Below are 18,998 nucleotides of genomic sequence, written 5' to 3' on the forward strand. Positions count from 1 at the left end.
TTTGGAGTTGGATGCCACTGTGTGGGAATAGTATCACTTGTGTTTTTTAAAAAGCCCGTAAGTAGGAAACTCTCCCTTGTCTCTTTTAGCAGCACAAGGCGATAAATACGTCAGCGCATTCTTACCCTCCCTCCCTGCTACCTGAGAGGAGATTGCTGAGGGGGACGAGTATGAATCATGGTTTTGCTTTAGCTCGCTTGGCAAAATGACATGCAAGATCAGGTGGAGGTTGCCTATAGTTGAAGTTTGAGTATGAGGGGGAAAATTACACTCAGGACATAGTATTTAGTAGTTTTCATTTCTTCGGGGCTGAGATTCCTCCCCACCCCAAGTTTTCTAATTATCTAAAATTGATGGGGAAATCTGTTTTACCTGGGACTCTAAATATTTACTTCATTTAATTTGTATAAGAAAAGTTATAATCCAGGTGTCACGATAGATGCATATAATCTTGGCACTTGTGGAAACAGAGACAAGTGGATCAAAAATTTTGGTCATCTTTGGCAACATAGTGTGCTTCAGGAGTTTGGATTACCTAGTTAGACAACTCTCCCTCCAAAAACGTAAAGGTTCACAAGATGGCTCAGTTGTTAAAACGCTTGTTGCACTTTTTACATGGGAGCCTGAGTTTGGATTTCCAACTCATTTTTTAAAAACCTGGGTGTTTGACAGTGGTGGCCCACACCTTTAATCCCAGCACAATCCCTACTTTGGGAACAGGCAGGTGGATCTCTTGAGTTTGAGGCCAGCCTGGTCTACAGAGCAAGTTCCAGGATAGTCAGGGCTGTATAGAGGGACTCTGTCTCGACAACCCTACCCCCACCGTCCCCAAAAATGGGTATATTACTGTTGACCATGATCAAAAACAGCTGTGGAGGAAAAGGTTTATATCAGCTGAAAGCGGATAGTCCATTAGGAAGGACACCCAGGACAGGAGCTCAGGGTGGGGACCTGGAGGCAGAAGCAACAGTGCTTGGTGGATTGCTTAGATGCAGTTCAGACCTGCCTCATGACGGTACTTCCCACAGCTGGCTGGACCTCCTACATCAATTAGAATTCAGAAACTTTCACAGATGAGGTTGCAGGACGGTCTGGTCTGGAATTCAAGTGAGGCCTTCTATTCCTTGGTGACCAGGTTTGTAAAGTTGACAAGTGAAGCTAACTACGACATTTTAATCATTGTTGACCTTGATAACATGGTTTTAAACCGACCTTTCCTTTCTTGTTTGTTCTCAGGATTTCACATTAATGTAAAATGTTAAAAGTCTTGCAGTTTTTAGTAATTCCAGTGCTTTAATAGTTGTGAAGCTGGTTGTGATGGCCATCCTTCTGGTGTTCACTTCTGTCCTAGTTTGCTTTCTGTTGCCAGAAGTATGGGTTTGTTGCTGTGATGGATCTGACCAAGTTAGTTTGGTGTCAGACTACGGATGGGTTTGGAACTTTGAGCTGCAAAAGCTGTTGAGTGTTTAGTATTGCATGAAAGCCAGGAAGACACGAATGTTCGGTGCCAGGTCAGAAGCTTAAGACAATTCTGAGAATGTTGTTGGTTACTGACTCGGCTACTTTATATAGTGTGTGTATGTCATATATGCATGGTAATGTCTCACTGTGTAGCTCAGGAGACAATTGGGGGGCAGTGTTTAGTCAACATTGAGACAGGAGATTCCCGGAATAAGAACTGCAGCCAGATATGGGGGCCATGGAAATCATTTGAATATACAATAACTGAATGCCTACACCATCTTATCTTTTTTTTTTTTTTCCGAACAGGGTCTTACTGAGTAGCCCTGGCTGACCTGAAATTTTTGTAAACCAACCTGGCCTGTTAATTCAAGATATCTGCAGACTGCTTTAAAATGCCAACCACCCCTGGCCTGGTTTTTTTAAGATTGAAAGGGAGAAGGAACCTAAAGTGCAGTTAAATCACTTTTCATCTACTGACAGTTAGATGAGTAGGTATAGGTTGCCTGAGTGGTACTTTCTCGAAGATACATAGCCTCCTTAAACAGTGCCAGTTTATTTCTTACCCATCCTGTGTCAAGATTGACAAGACCCTACACAGTACTAGAGGTTGGAAAGGAAATTTGCTTTTCCATCATGTGCTCTTTTAAAATCTTTGTACTTTCTTTGTGTGTTACAATTCTATAGGCACTTTCTTTACAGTTCTCAAACTGAGCAACCCTTGGAAACTGAAGTGTGCTGGGCATGGTGATGCAAGCTTGTAATCCCAGCACTCTGGGAGGCAGAGGCAGGGGAAGCTCTGTGAGTTCAAGGCCAGCCTGGGCTACCCAGAGAAACAGTCTTGAAAAACAGACAAAAAATAACAACAACAATAATAAAAATACAGAAAACTGAAGTGTTGGCATTAAAACACACAATCTGGCTGGGCGTGGTGGGCATGCCTTTAATCTTACCACTTGGGGGGCAGAAGCAGTCGGATCTCTGAGGGAGAGGCCAGCCAGGGCTATATAGTGAGACCCTGTCTTAAAAAACAAGCAAGCAAACAAACAAAAAAAACAACTTGCAACCTTGCCCAGACTGATATCAAACTTCTAGGCTCAAATGACTCTACTATCTTGTCTGTTTTCTGTCTTTTTACCATCAGTCTCAAATAGTACTATTTATTTTGCATGAAATACTACTTTTACAGGATAGCCAGGCTACACAGAGAAATCATCTCGAAAAAGAGAAAAAACCTTCACAGCCTAAAATCTAAAATGTCTTATTCTAAAGGTTTCAATAAGGTACTGGACCTGTAGTTACTAATTAATAATTAATTAGAAATGAGAAGTATAAAAAGGGTGTTTAACAACCGAAATATATTGTATTTGAATAAGGTATAAATTTGTGTGTGTGTGTTACATACATACGCTAACACATAAAACATGTTTTTAATTACTCATAGCACCATTTCATTTTCTTCTGCTAGGAAGAAAAAAGAGATAATAAGACAGAGGAAAATATAAAGACGGATGAGCCAAGTGAGGAGAGTGATCTAGGTGAGTACATGGCGATGCGCATTAGATAATGTTGACGACCACAGTGTGGTCGTTATTTCTGGTTAGCAGTTTGTTTTGATATAGCCCAACATGACCTGGAAATGTGTGTCACAAGTGGTCTTGAATATGAGGCAGTCCTACTGCCTCAGCCTCCTGAGTGCCAGGTTGCTGATTTTATTTACTGGTTTGGTTATAATATTGACTTACAGACTTTTCCTTTCATCGATAGTGTGCCTGTGTTTTGCAGAGTTTGTCTGCACTTGATTTTAAATCTAATTATATTAAAATGAAGTAGTATTTTGTCATTAGCTACATTTACTGTATAATTTGTACTGTATGCATAAATGTTTTTAAAAACATTCTGGTACATCTCTGGAAAAATTATTGGAATTTATTAATTTGGTTATGGGGAAGGTTGGAGACGTTCAGAGGGATAACTGTTGGGAGTTAGTTCTCCACCACGTGGCGCTTGCCTTTGAAGCAAGCACTTCACCCACTGATACCACCTCTGACCCAGAGCCTTCCCTCTCACTCCACTTTACCAGCAAAGACTCAGGAGCCAGCGGCTGGGGTAAGCCTGCCAGCTCAGAGAGGCAGGGAAAGCACCCAGCTGACCCTCCTCCTCATTCTGCAATCCTCCTCCTCCCATGCCATCTTAGACAACCTACTTCAGCCTGAATGCCCTCCCTTCTGCTTCTTGTGCAGAATGTCTCCCTGTGTCCTCCCCCCACTTCCTCTTACTTTCTTAATAATTCTGTTCACTTCCTGTCAGCCAGTTGCTTGTTCTGCCTCTTGATGTGTTGACTTTATTTAATCCTGTTTATAATAGTCAGAAAGCTCTTGGATTAAAGGTGTTAGATAGGGCTGAGTCACACAACTAAAACAGGTATGTATGGTAAATAACACAATCTTAGAGGTCACAGCGTGATCAAATATCCTGCAAAACCCTAGTGAATTTTGGAGACTTACTAAATCAGTTGTGTGTTTTTATATAATACATTGTGCTCATACCAGCATTACCTTTACAGTAACTTTCTGATTTGGACCAACAGTTTAAGAAGTTCTAGTTTTTATTATGTTCTGAAGTTCGATGTATACAGTTGTCTGCATCATGTGTGCCTATAAATCATATGCATGCCTCGTGCTCTCAGTACCCAGAAGAGGATGTCAGATCCCTGGAACTGGAGTTAATGTGTGGTTGTGAGCTGTCACGTCAGTGTTGGGAATCAAATGTGTGTCCTGGAAGAACAGGCAGTGCTCCTAATCACTGAGTTTTTATCTGACCCAGCTAGTCCCAGATAATTGAGACAGAGACTTTAGTTTTATTCGACAGTTTTTTCATGCACAATAACTGAGCAGTATTAATCTACTTTAGCCTTGTATGCTAATCTAACTACCTCCCAGCCAAAAAATCCTGACATACTTGGCATTTCTAAGGCTTTCTCTGTTCTCTGGCTGTTTTCTCATGAAGTCCTTTGACCCTCTCCTCATGGCTGAGTGACTATTTACCCTCCCCTTGCTGGAAATGGAAATCTAGCTCTATTTTCTCTTCTTATTGGTTGATCAGCTTTATTGACAAATAAAAATAAATGGGGAGCAATGTTTACACAAACTTGAGAGAGAAGATTCTTAGAATAAGCAATAATCCCTGGGATTGCAACCAGATGTGGGGGCAGAGAAATCAGCATTTGAATAATACAAGGATAATCTTTACACAATGATTATTTTTAAGTGAATCAGAGTTCAGCTTCAGCTAGCTTATAGTTACACTAGCAACTAGTTCATTTTCTTTTTGAGGTGCTGTTTATCATACCTATAACCTTCATTATATTAAGCAAGTCGTTACCCAATCTACACCCAGAGTACTTCATTTTATAGTTTCAAGTAAGTATTAATTTAGGTTTTAATTTCATCATTTTCAATTTTTGCAGAAATTGACAACGAAGGTGTAATTGAGCCAGACACTGATGCCCCCCAAGAAATGGGTGATGAAAATGCAGAGGTAAGTTTAGTGACTTATTTTAGGAAAGCTGAAGTTTCCTAGTGTTGGGATTATTTTATAACATGACTCCCAAGAACTGCATGATAAATCTTCCTTTGGCTTACAGTATTTTGACACACTTTTTAATCTTACTAACTAAAGTCTTTGCAAAATGATATTTTTTAATTATCTCTCATCTTTCATTGTTATTTTACTTGTTCATAAAATTTATAGGTTTGACTAACCTATAAAGTATTTCCCCTAAAGTTTATACCTAAATGTATACCTACAATTAGAATTGCCTTTTTTTGAGACGATTTTGTATTTTTTCAAGACAGGGTTTCTCTGTGTATCTCTGGCTGTCCTGGAACTTGCTTTGTAGACCAGGCTGGCCTGAGAACTCAAGAGGTCTGCTTGTCTCTGCCTCCTGAGTTCTGGGAGTAAAAGTATGTACCACCACACCTAGTTTAGAATTGTCTTGTGTGTGTGTGTGTGTGTGTGTTTGGTTGGTTTTTTGAGACAGGGTTTCTCTGTGTAGCCTGGACTCACTTTGCAGACCAAACTGGTGTCAAACTCACTCTCCTGTGTCTGCCTTTGCCTCCTGAGTGCTGTAATTAAAGGCTTGTGCCATTGCCCGATTCACCGTGCCCAAGTTTATGGGATGAAATCTAGGGCTGTGTGTGTGCTAGGCCAGCACTAAGCCAACCTGTATCTAAAGCCCCTCTTTGTAATTAATTTTTTTTTCTGAGTGTGTCTCATGCAGTCCAGACCGTCCTCAAACAAGGGACAGTGTCCTCAGTGCTGGTGTTTACAGGCTTATACTACCATGGCAGATCTAAGACTTTGCCTTTTGTTGTGAATTTACTGAACAGAACCTTTCTTGAAGTTTCTTTCTACCAGTGCTGACCTACTGTTTAGTATGTTTGGCCTTCTGGGCACTCTGTTGTTCTGCATGTCCTGTTTGTACTAGTGTCACAGTTTCTTATACAGCTGTGTACTACCAAGTCTTGTTATCTGGCAGGACAAGGACCCATAAAACTTGATAAATATTTTAGCTCTTCTTGGTGTCTTGTTTTTTCAAATAAATTTTAGAATTAGATTGTTGTGGTCTCCTGGCCCAACATAGGTTATTCTTATTCATTGTCCCTGTTCTCTTTACACACATACATACATACACACACACACACACACACCTTGGGGGGTTGAAAGAGATGGGGTAGGGAGATGTGATTAGAGTTGCATTAAATTTAAATGAAGTTGGGGAAACACTACCTCTTACGATGAGCCTATGGGGGCCATGCTCGTTCAAACTACCATGTAAGAGAAAAGAAAGTGTGTATATACACAGTGGATTTTTACTAAACCATAAAGAAGAATGAAATTGTATTGTTTGCTGGAAAAGAGGTCCACCTGGAAATCCTATTAAGTGAGATATGCCAGACTCAGTGAGACAGATACCACATTTTCTTTGATTTGTATGTCCTGGGTTGCCCATAGATACGTAGCCTTTTTATATGTGTGACATAAAATTTTCTTGGAAGACTTTGTTTCTTTAATAGAATTTTATTTTTTCTTGTTTTTGGAAATCTTGTGTGATCTTGGAAACTGTGTTTTATAGGCTTGGTTTCTGTTTCAGGCAATTTTATGTGGTATACAAAAAAATTGTGGGTTTTTTTTGTTTTTGTTTTTGAATCCTATGGGTCTTAATTCAGTAACCAAGGTGGCCTTGGATGTTGAGGTGTTTTTGCTTCTATCTCCAACTCTTAAATGCTGGGATTAAGGTGAATGCTACCACAACTGTTTTGTTTGAGGTTTTTGAGTCTTGTTTTACAGATTGAATTTTCTAGTTAGTTTCATTGAATTTTCTAGTTAGATATAAGATAGCTAGCTTTTCTTTCTGTTCTTAGTCATAACAAATTATTTCCATTTCCTTCTCCTGTTCTGTTACCAAAAACAAGGCAGGGTCTTACTATGTAGTTCTGTTAAAGTTTTGGGATTCATCATGTAGACCAGGTTGGCTTTGAACTAAAAGATTCTCCTATTTCTGCCTCTTGAGTACTGGGGTTAAAGGTGTACTTTTAATGCTTGGGAGAGCATTTTCTTAGTCAGTACCTGCAGGTTAAGACAGCCAAGGCTACACAGAGAAACCCTCTCTCAAAAAAAACAAAACAAAAAGTTACCTGTCAGCTCTATTTTATTGGTTTCTCATATCTACCACCCTTTTCTACCCCAGTTCCTTCCAACACCCAAGCACCAGGTAGGAGAGACAGAACATTAGAGGGGAAAGAGGGCGTAGGACTTGTTAGGGTGTTTGGGTTCTTTGGGGTAAGTCCAATTTTCATTGTAAGGATATTTCTATAGTTTTTCAGTACTGGAGATAAGTGCATGAATATATGGATAGTGAGTGACTTATCACCCTTAAGAAAGTCCAAATATGAAGCCGGGTGCAGTGGCCCACGCTTTTAATCCCAGCACTCTGGGAGGTAGAGGCAGGTGGATCTCTGTGAGTTAGAGGCCAGTCTGGTCTACCAAGTGAGTTCAGGACAGCTAGGGTTACACAGAGAAACCCTGTCTCAAAAAAAAAAAGTCATACTTGTCATAATTGCGTCACTATTTCTGAGATAACCTTCAATTTCCTCTTAGATAACTGATGAGATGATGGATCAAGCAAATGAAAAGAAGGGGGCTGCCATTGAAGCTCTAAATGATGGTGAGTAGTATGTTCCTTTTACTGTAGTAGGGGAAATATTCTTTCCCCTACTACAGTAACTGTTGATAGTGTAAATGTCGAGATTGACTGTCTTCTCATACTGAAAGTGTTAGGTTGTTAATTCAACTGCATTCTTCCTCATGGCAGGGAGGGTAAAATCATTCACATGAGTTATGTTGCCTTAACGTGGACAGATCTGACTCAGCCTCTTCCTGCACCTATAATGGCCTTTCTCTTCTTGGGAGCAGCTTTAAAAAGACGAAAGGAGGAGATGGCTCAGAGGTTAAGAGCACTGACTGTTCGAGGGGCCCTGAGTTGAATCCCCAGCAACCACATGGTGGCTCACAACCACGCATAATGAGATCTGGTGCCCTCTTCTGTTGTGCAGGCCCACATGCAGGCAGAACATCAAATACATTATAAATAAATAAGTCTTAAAAAAAAATGAAAGGAGAGCCAGACAGTGGCTGCCTACTCCTTAAATCCCAGCACTAAAGAGGCAGAGGTGGGTGGATCTCTGTGAGTTCGAGGCCAGCCAGGTCTAGGGAGTAAGTTAGGACAGCCAGGGCGACACAGAGAAAAGCTCTCTTCAAAAACTAAAAACTAACCAAAACAACAACAACAAAAAGGATGAAAGAAGGGGCTGGAAAGATAGATGGCTCAGTGGTCAAGAGCACTGGCTGCTCTTTCAGAGAACTTGTGTTCAGTTCCCAGCACTCACATGGCAGCTCACACCTGTCTGTAACTCCACTTCCAGGGGACCTGACAAAACACCAACGTACTTAAAAAGAAAAATTTTGGCAATCCCTAATTTTTGACATATAATGCCTTTGACAAGTGGTGTTTGTAAACCAAACACTTGTTAGAATGGGAATAGAGTCCATGCATTTTAGGTCTTCAGAAAGTTGCTGTTGGTGGCAGTAACATGGTTTAGTATGTAAAAGGACTCATCAAGCCAGCTGGCCTGAGTTTGATCCCCTGTGGTAGAAGGAGAGAACCAACTTGTGCAAGTTGTCCTTTGACCCCCATGTGTTCCTTGGCTTGCTTCCTCCTGCCCCTGCCAAAATTTTAATGTTTGACTGTTTTGTGTGTGTGTGTATGAATATGTGCCATGTATGTTCCCGGAGCCTGTGGAAGCCAGAAGAGAGGGTGTCCAATTGCCTGGAACTGGAGTTACAGGTGATTAAAGCTGCCCTGTGGGTGCTGAAAAGGAAACTTGGGTTTTTTACGAAAGCGACAAGTGCTCATAACCACTGAGCAATCCGACAAGCCCCTAAAAATGTGTTAAAACTGTCAAAGGGTTGATATTAATTATGTTTAGTTACAGTTAGAACAAGTGATCTTAAACCTGGGACTGTTGTGACTATACCAGTAACAGGTGCAGACTGCTTCCTAACTTAGCGGGCGTGTCTCTCATAGTTATGTAGTGCTGGCACATGCTGAAGTACATTTGCACTTGATCTAGAAGGTGACTAAAGTTTTATTTTAGGATGAGTTTAGCAGTGTTTGTTCCATGCTGGCTTCTTGCCTCATTGGTGGTGGGGCTGGAGCGTTTAGTCTCTGTAGTACAGCTGCCGTAGAACTTCCACTGTGTAGGTAGCCGAGCTTGGCCTTAAAACTCAAGATCCTTCTCCTGCAGCCTCAGGAGCGCTGAGGCGTTTCCCCCAGCTCATTGCACCATCTTTTTAGTTTAGGTCCTTATTGCTTGCTTATTCTTGTATTCTACAGTTGCCTTACTGTTGTGAAGTTTTGATTGGTTATTTGGCCTTTATTAGAACTGTCTTTTTTATTTTTTTGAGACAGGGTCTAAATGGCCTGGAACTTGCTATGTAGACCATACCGGTCTAGAACTCACAGAGATCCACCTGCTTCTGCCACCTAAATACTCGGATTAAATTCATGAGCCACCTTCACACCCAAGAACTGCTGGTTACGATTTGTGTGTGTGTTTTTTACACAACATTCAAAGTTTTATCCTGATGTTCCTATCTACTGTGGACAGATTCTATAAATATCTGTTTGTTTTTGTCTTTTAGAGACAGAGTCCTTTTGATGTAGTTGAGGCACGCATCTGCTTGTGATCCTGTTGCCTCAGTCTCCTCAGTGCTGGGAGTGGAGGTGTGTCCCCCCATGCCCAGCGTGGTTGTTTCTTCCACGTACTCACCCACACAGCCTGTGTTGAGTGTTTTGTCCAGCCTCTCAGGAAGATCAAGCTTAAGGACTTTAAATGGTTGAGTCCCACATCTTCTTATAAGTGGAGTTGGTTCTCTCCTGATGTTAAAGCAAAGCACTTTTATTATCCTCTTGCTAGCCAGCCCTACACATCTCTTTTGGGGGCTTTGTTGTTGAGGTTTTTTTTTAATTCAAGTCATATTTTTACGATCTTAGAATGTTTTGTACTTGTGCTTTACTACTTCCTGTAAAGTTATTCACCAGTTTTACCTTGAATTCAAATCCATTGTTCACAGCTACTGTTTTAGTCTACTACATTAGTTTTAATTGTCCTGCTACTTAAGTGGCTGTTTATCTGTGTGAAGTTACACATGCTTGAAGTTTTATGTGCTTGCAGCTTCAGCGCCAGTGAATGAGATGTTCCAGGGCAGCCAAGGCTACAGAGAAACCCTGTCTCAGGGTGCAGAAGAAAACAAAAACAGAAACAAAACAAAACAGAAACCCACAAACATTACGGTAAAGTAAAAAATAGCAAATTAGTTTTATGGTATTCATTTTAATTTTACTTGCTAGAAGGATAGATTAAGCTTAATGAGGATAAAGTGCCCAAGCTCATTTCACAGAATTGATAACAAGAATTTTCTCTTTTTGAGAATCACCGTTTGAATGCACAAAAATAGAGCCATTTAAGCCATTAAGCTATTGACCTTTATTCACTGTTACCATTGTATAGCTCTTTGTGTGTTTGTATAAATGTATGTGAACATATTGGGGGCATGCCCACGAAGGCCAGAAGAGGCATTGGATTCTTTAGAGCTGTACTTACGGGCATTTGTAAGCCACCCAACACAGGTGCTAGGATGCTAATTCCAGAGTGGATGGCAAGCACTCTTAACCATTTAGCCATCTCTCCAGCCCAACATTCTTGGCTTTTTACATAAAGAATTACGTTCGTTTATTCTTATTTACTTGTGCATGCATGTATCAGGACAATCAGGGCAACATTCAGAAGTTTATCTCCTTACATGAGTCCCGAGAATTAAACTCAAATTGTCAGGCTGGTAGCAAGCACTTTTTACCTCCAAGCTATCTTGCTGGCCCAAATGCTTCTGTTTTTTGTTTTCTTAAACTAGTCCTTTAAGAGAAGCTGTTCAACAACAACAAAAAAAACAGTTTTTTAAAAAGTTCTTTGTATGGCGCAGTTTTATTCTCAGGAGTATGACAACTACATAATTTTAAAACAAATGTCAAATTTTGTTGAGAAAAATATTTACCCAATTAGTAATTACGGGATTTCAACAGCATTTACAAAACAAACACACACAAAAAAGTCTTATGAGTGCCAGAAGGGTGGGTGGCACACAGCTTTAAAGAGTCCCAGTACTTAGCAAGATCGATTTTTGCAAATTCAAGGCCAACCTGTTCTACATAATGGGTTCTAGGATAGCCAGGACTATACACTGAGACCCTGTCTCAAAACAAAAACAAAAACAATCCAGAAGCACCTTATTACTACTACATATATATGTTACAGGTAATTCTTTCTGGTAACAAAGTTTACGATGTTTAAAACTAAAATTTTCGGTCTGGAGAGATGGCCCAGTGGTTAAGAGTACTGTCTGCTCTTCCAGAGGTCGTGAATTCAATTCCCAACAACCATGTGGTGGCTCACAACCATTTATAAAGTGATCTGGTGCCCTCTTCTGTCACTCATATACATAAAATAAACAAATAAATCTTTAAAAAGAAAACAACCTAAAACTAAAATTTTCCCTCAGTACCATTACACAGTCACACATAAAAGCTCTACCATTCCAAGCATCAAGATCAACAGTTAATTCCCACGCCATATCCAAATCCATCTCCATCTCCATCTCCCTGAACAAATAAACTGTTCTTACATTTATCTAAGATGTTGGCAACTATTTTCTGGAAACAGTCATTACTATATACTTTTCAGATTGTACACTCAGCCCAAGTTGCTACTGTAGCGAAAAGCTAGCATTGTTAGATGTCACAACTGGATTCAGGTAAGGCACTGTATGTGTCATCAAGTGCTTAATTACCTGCTTTTCCAAGCCAAAGTGATATTCACAATACCTGATTTAGAATGTTATCTTTGATCTACTCAGACATACAAAATCACACAAATTTTATTATCAGAACTAGGTGAAATTTACACATGCTCATGGACTGACAACTTGTCTGGAAACAGGGAAACAAATCTGTTAAATGGCATTACTGTTGTTAAATCTTGCTAAGACTGTAAGAAAGACAGTCTGTAAAAGCAAGTGACAAAATTAATGAAGAAGGGCTAAAAAGGTGGCTTGGACATAGACAGTAGAGGTCTTGAACACTCTACCCCAGCACTGGAGGAGCAGTGCTACCAGTAAAGTACTAGTACAGCAAAGGGATGGCGGCTCAAACTCTGGCTGGGCCCCAGGTTGGAAGTCTGCACAACTAGTATACGGGAGGTTTTTTTAAAAATTTTATTTCTGAAGGGAGAGCACACTAACAGAGGTCAGAAAACAGTTTGAATAAGTGGACTTTTTTCAACTCTGTGGGCTCAGGTCATCAGTCCTGATACATGCATGCACAAGTAAATAAGAATAAACGAACGTAATTCTTTATGTAAAAAGCCAAGAATGTTGGGCTGGAGAGATGGCTAAATGGTTAAGAGTGCTTGCCATCCACTCTGGAATTAGCATCCTAGCACCTGTGTTGGGTGGCTTACAAATGCCCGTAAGTACAGCTCTAAAGAATCCAATGCCTCTTCTGGCCTTCGTGGGCATGCCCCCAATATGTTCACATACATTTATACAAACACACAAAGAGCTATACAATGGTAACAGTGAATAAAGGTCAATGGCTTAATGGCTTAAATGGCTCTATTTTTGTGCATTCAAACGGTGATTCTCAAAAAGAGAAAATTCTTGTTATCAATTCTGTGAAATGAGCTTGGGCACTTTATCCTCATTAAGCTTAATCTATCCTTCTAGCAAGTAAAATTAAAATGAATACCATAAAACTAATTTGCTATTTTTTACTTTACCGTAATGTTTGTGGGTTTCTGTTTTGTTTTGTTTCTGTTTTTGTTTTCTTCTGCACCCTGAGACAGGGTTTCTCTGTAGCCTTGGCTTTCCTGGACATGCTTTGTAGACCAGGCTGTCCTCGAACTCACTTTGATGCACCTGCCTCTGTCTCTCGAGTGCTGGGATTAAAGTTGTGTGCCACCACTGCCTGGTTATGTTTTAGATTTTTTATAGATTTATTTCATAGGTGTGAGTGTTTTTGTCTGCATGCATGTATGTATACTACATGTGTGTCTGGTGCCCTTGGAGGTCAGATCCCCTGGAATTGAAGTTATAAACAGTTATAAGCCACCTTGTGGATGCTGAGAGCCAATCCTAGGTCCTCTGCAACAGCAGTAAGTTTCTTAGCTGTTGTTGCACTCCCCTTTCATTTAGTCTTTGCTCGGGGATGGATTACACATGTGTAGAGTTCAGAGGACCACTTTTAGAAGTTTGTTCTCTCCTACTGTGTGGGTCTTTGTGGTTTTTTTTTTTTTTTTAAGCAGTGTCCCTATATTGTCTAGATTTCCCGGGACCAATTGTGTATGTAGCCTAGGCTTGCCTCCAATTTACAGTCAGCTGACTTCTGCTTCGTGGGTGCTGGGGTTTACAAATATGCACAATCGTGTTTTGTGTTTTTCTTCTACATATTTTTTAAATTATTTTTATTACCTTATGGGAACGGGCACTTTGCTGACTGGTGCACTTGGTGCGGTGGAGGCCTGAAGAAGGCCTTGATCTTCAGGGACTCGGGCTTAGGAGGTTAGTTGTGAGCCCATATGGGTGCTGGACATCGGGACTGTGTCTTCTGGAATAGCAGTGTTCTGACCACTAAGGCGTCTGTCTCCAGTCCCTGATTTGAAAATGGTACTACTTAGGACAGTGCTTGTCGGGAAGAGGTGCCACTAAGCCATATCTCCCCTCTAATACCAATCTTTTCTCTTTCTCTCTTTGTTTTTTCCAAAACAGGGTTTTTCTGTGTAGCCTGGGCTATCCTGGGCTTGTTTTGTACACCAGGTTGGCCTCAAACTTCCAGCAATACTCCTGCCTCTGCCTTTCTGAGTGCTGGGAAGGAATATATAATTCTTAAATTAGATAAGAAGCCAAAATATTTTATTAATATTTCTGTCTTCTGGACATTTCTTAGTAAGTTTTATTTCATTTCAGGTGAGCTGCAGAAAGCCATTGACTTGTTCACAGACGCCATCAAGCTAAATCCTCGTTTGGCTATTTTGTATGCCAAGAGAGCCAGGTAAGAACACTTAAGTACAAAGTACCTTTTGTGGACTTCTTTTACTGTTTGGTTTTTTTTTTGTTTTGTTTTGTTTTTTTTTTTTTTAATAATTTTGATTTTGTAGAAATCTCAAAGGTTTTATTGTTTGAAATGAAGTTTTTCTTTTCTTTTCTTTTTTTTTGAGACAGGGTATCTTTGATACAGTTTTTCTTAATGCTACCTTTGTCTTATAGTGTCTTCGTCAAATTACAGAAGCCAAATGCTGCCATCCGAGACTGTGACAGAGCCATTGAAATAAACCCTGATTCAGCTCAGCCATACAAATGGCGAGGGAAAGCACACAGGTAAATAAGTAAATAATGTTGGGGAAATGGCTCAGCCAGTAAGGTGCTCAGAGAACTGATGTTTGACCCATAGAATCCACATTCTAAAAAGCTGGGCATGGTGGTGCATGCCGTTAATCCCAGCAGCACTGGGGAAGCAGAGCAGGCTGATCTTTGAATTTGAGCTCAGCCTGGTTTACAGACTGAGTTCCAGGATAACCAGGGCTACACAGAGAATCCCTGTCTTGTTGTAGGTGTGGTGAATAATACTTACTATTAATATATCTTCTGGTAAAGCTCTTGTTAATCCTAAACAGCCATATAACCAAATCACCAACAGATACTGGGTTTATTTAGTTAACCTAGAACACAGTGCTGGGCAAGTTACTCCCTCCTAAACCTCCAAGCCCTCATAGTTTCCTAACATTTAGATTTCCCACATTATACTTGCTTTTAGTGATATATTAGGTCTAGTCCATCTCTCCATGTCGTTCCAAGATCTTTCCTCCAGCTCTGCTTTCCTAGCTCTCTCCTCTTTCCCTTTCTCCTCACACTCATTTCCTGCCCTCTAGCTCCTCCCCTCTTTCCTGCCCTCTAGTTGTTTTATTTTGGCCTGTTTGCACACAGTTGAGACAGGATGCTTAGAGTAAGTATCACACTGCAATATCCCGATTGAAACCAGAGAATGGCGGGGGGGGGGGAGAAATCAGCATTTGAATGAACAAGGGTAAGGTGCATAAATTTCAAAAGAACATTATACCAACACTGTCTTAGAAATAAAAACCAACCAACCAACCAACCAACCAAATGGACAAACAAAAGCTGAGTGTGGTGTTATGGAGGCTGGAAACTGGTCAGTGAATATCTGGGGCTTGCGTCCTGGCAAGTTATAGGCCAGCATCTAGAGACAGAAGTGGACTGCGCCTGAGAAATGACACTTGAGACTGTGTATAACACTAATATCCAGGCACAAAGTACATGCTTTGCTCACATTTTGCCTAAGTGCTTTTATTTCAACATAATGTGTTCAGTTGAAGAATTAGATTTCACTCCTTCCACTTAAAATCGCTCAGCAGAATTGAATCACATAGGCACATATAAGACAAGATGATTTTAGTTTACCTCAAGAATCCAAGAAGAGATAATGGACACATATTGAATACCCTAGCTTGAAACCTTTGTATTCATTACTGGGACCTTTCAAAAAGTCCAGTGACTCTGAGGTAGATGGAGATGCTGATATGGCTAAGTGTGAGTAGAGATAAGAATGGATGTTCTCGATGAGGCCTTTCTAGGCCACAAAGAAAGAGGATCCAAAGAGTCCTGATGAGACCTGATAGGCTAGGTCAGATTGTAGGGGAGGAGGACCTCCTCTATCAGTGGACTAGGGAAAGAGCCATGGGAGGGGAAGAAAGAGGAAGGGTGGGGCTAGGAGGAGATGAGGGAGGGGTACATCTGGGATACAAAGTGAATAAGTTGTAATAAATAATAATAATAAAGAAAATCTTTTCATAAAAAATGTTCTTCACAGCTGTATTAAATTACAGTAGTGATTTTTCTGAAGGCATGTCAGAGAAAGGTAAAAAGGTTGAAATGAAATTTATTAATGCTGCATGGGTGTAGGAAAAGCTTACACATTACTGTTGGTTTCTTTGAAGTCAGTCACTAGTCCTCAGATGGTGTCTTGCTCTCTGATATGAGCATGGGCTTGTACCTGGCTGTTTATAGATTGAAGATAAGCCTTTTTTTTTTTTTAATTTTTATTTTATGTGCATTAGTGTGAAGGTGTCAGATCCCTTGGAATTTGTGTTACAGACAGTTGTGAGCTGCATGTGGGTGCTGGGAATTGAACCCAGGTTGTTTCAAAGAGCAGACAGTGTTCTTAACCACTGAGCCATCTCTCCAGCCCCAACATAAGCCATATTTTAAAGAAACCATAGTTCATTTTTGTGGACACTAAAATTTGTGTGTCCACTTGCTGTTATTGTTACTGTCTTTACTGTCACTTCAATAAACTTTATCAAGAAAAAATGTCTATAAATTCATGATTTAAATGAAAAATTTAGAGTTAAATTTATGCTGAGATTTTCAATTTAAAAAATGTTTATTTTCTAAATCTTTGTTCCTAATTTTTTAAGCCTACCATATAAGTAACAGTGTTTCGTAGTTAATACCTTAGCACAACATACTCTCCAAGTAAACTATGAAGATTTTCTTGCCTGTCAGGATTGTCATTAAGGACATATTCCATTTAAAATATGTGGCTAAAACAATATATTTAGAAAGATAATTTCAGTTTGTGTGTGTTGTAAATGTATGATATTCTCATTGTTTATATTTGGGTTTAGGGTTTGCCTTACCATTTTTTATTACATTATTCTTGTAATAAACAACAGTATTTCATGTCATGGTGTACATGTTCTCCACCCCATTTTCTTTTCTTTTTTTCCTTTGTGGGAAGGAAGAGGATTTCAAGACAGGGTTTCTTTATAGCCCTGGCTGTTCTAGAATTTGCTTTTTAGACCAGTCTGGCTTCACAGAGATCTGCCTACCTCTTCCTTTCAAGTGCTGGGATTCGGGTTGTGCTCTGTGACAGTTTTCATCTTGGTTGAAAAAAATTTTATAGTTAAAAATTAACTGAAGGGGCTGGGGAGATGGCTCAGTGGTTAAGAGCACTGGCTGCTCTTCCAGAGATCCTGAGTTCAATTCCCAGCAACCACATGGTGACTCACAACCATCTATAGTGTGATCTGATGCCCGATTCTGGAATGCCAGTATACGTGCAGATAGAGCACTCATATACCTAAAAGAAATTAAAAAAAAAAAAGAATATTAAAAAAAAATTTTAGCTGAAGACTTTCCTGATTTATACATTTTGTAAGCGAATTTCCATCTATTTCAGACTCCTGGGCCACTGGGAAGAAGCAGCTCATGATCTTGCCCTTGCCTGTAAACTGGATTATGACGAGGATGCTAGTGCAATGCTCAAAGAAGTTCAGCCTCGGGTATGTCATTCAGTCTTCACAGCTCTATGGCTTTGCTTGTCTGGAAGCTCATAATCTCCTGAAAAACAGGTGAAGGAGCATGTAGAAGTTAAATCATTAACTTGGAAGCCTTGGAAGCCTTATTAGTCTGTCATGCTTCTGTTGGATGCTATGTTAGAGAACAGGCTCTATGACCTTTTATTTTTTAAGATTTATCCATTTATTTTATGTATACAAATGGAAATGCATTGTCTGCATGTACACCTGCACACCAGAAGAGAGGACATCAGGTCACACATTATAGATGGTTGTGAGTCACCATGTGGGTGCTGGGAATTGAACTCAGGACCTCTGGAAGAGCAGCCTTAACGGCTGAGTCATCTCTCCAGCTCCCCTGTATGACTTTCCTGCAAGCCTTCAGTAATAGGTGTGATGTGTACAAAGGAGAAAGGCTTTCTAAGTTTAACTTCAACTTTTTTTTCAAGACAGGCTTTCTCTGTGTATCCCTGGTTGTCCTGAAACTCACTCTGTAGACCAGGCTGCCCTCAAACTCAGAGATCTGCCGGCCTCTTTCTCCCAGTGCTGGGATTAAAAGCCTGTGTCACTACACCCAGCGACAAGTCTTTTTTTTTTTTTTTAGAAATATGGACTGGGGATAAAAATAGCTCAGTGGTGGAGTGCTTATGTAGCATTTGGAAAGCCCTAGATTCAATCCCTATTCAAAAGAGTGACTGAGTGAGAAAGATATAAATTGCCTGTCAGTGTATTTATCCTTAAATTTTTTTGAGATTTATTATTTTTATGTATGTGAATGCTCTGTTTTCACACACACCAGAAGAGGGAATCAAATTTCATTACAGATGGGTGTGAGCCACCATGTGGTTGCTGGGAATTGAACTCAGAAGAGTAGCCAGTACTCTTAACCTGAGCCATCTCTCCAGCTCTCAATTTTTTTTTCTTTTTTTTTAAATTTTGAGATAGGGTTTCTTTTTGTAACAAGGCCTGCCTGTCTTAGACCGGGCTGGCCTTGAACTCACAGAGATTCACTTGCCTCTGCCTTCCAAGTGCTAGGATTAAAGGTATGCACCTCTATGCCTGGCTCCTTAAATGTTTTAATATAGAGATTTAATTGAATTTAATTTATCAGACTTAATTTGACTAATGGAGCTTTTATCTTTTATTATTGGTGTTTGTGTGTATATGATGTGTAAGGTGGTGTGTGTAGAGACTGAAAAAGTCATTTTTCTCCTGCATTAGGTTCTAGGGGTTAAACTGAAGTCACCAATATTTTGTAACTCTAAGCCATCTCATTGCTCCCCGCCCCCTTTTTTTAATCACAGGAAACAGCAAACTAGTTGTTGAACATGTTCTAGAGTATAAAGTTCAAAACATTTGTGCAGACACTAGTGTAACATTTGCATATCAACTGTCATCTCCAAAGCAATTTGAAAGGACTGTTTTTGTGCCTTCTACCCCTTTTCAGGTGATTTTGCGGGGTCAAAATCAGGGCTTTGTGTATGTTAA

At 40.0% G+C, this 18,998-nt stretch overlaps 1 protein-coding gene across 2 annotated transcripts in view; it reads left to right on the forward strand.

Annotated features, from left to right (window-relative positions):
- Positions 1-18,998, forward strand: part of St13 (ST13 Hsp70 interacting protein) — a 35,515-nt gene that overhangs the window by 8,240 nt on the left and 8,277 nt on the right. For both annotated transcript variants that reach the window (XM_021640318.2, XM_060388997.1), the window contains exons 3-8: positions 2,930-2,999; positions 4,931-5,001; positions 7,624-7,690; positions 14,101-14,185; positions 14,401-14,511; positions 17,393-17,495. In XM_021640318.2, coding sequence (XP_021495993.1) covers positions 2,930-2,999; positions 4,931-5,001; positions 7,624-7,690; positions 14,101-14,185; positions 14,401-14,511; positions 17,393-17,495 — 507 coding nt within the window. The remainder of the gene's footprint in view (positions 1-2,929; positions 3,000-4,930; positions 5,002-7,623; positions 7,691-14,100; positions 14,186-14,400; positions 14,512-17,392; positions 17,496-18,998) is intronic.

This window comes from Meriones unguiculatus, chromosome 8, assembly GCF_030254825.1.
Source record: "Meriones unguiculatus strain TT.TT164.6M chromosome 8, Bangor_MerUng_6.1, whole genome shotgun sequence".
Classification (NCBI taxonomy): Eukaryota; Metazoa; Chordata; class Mammalia; order Rodentia; family Muridae; genus Meriones; species Meriones unguiculatus.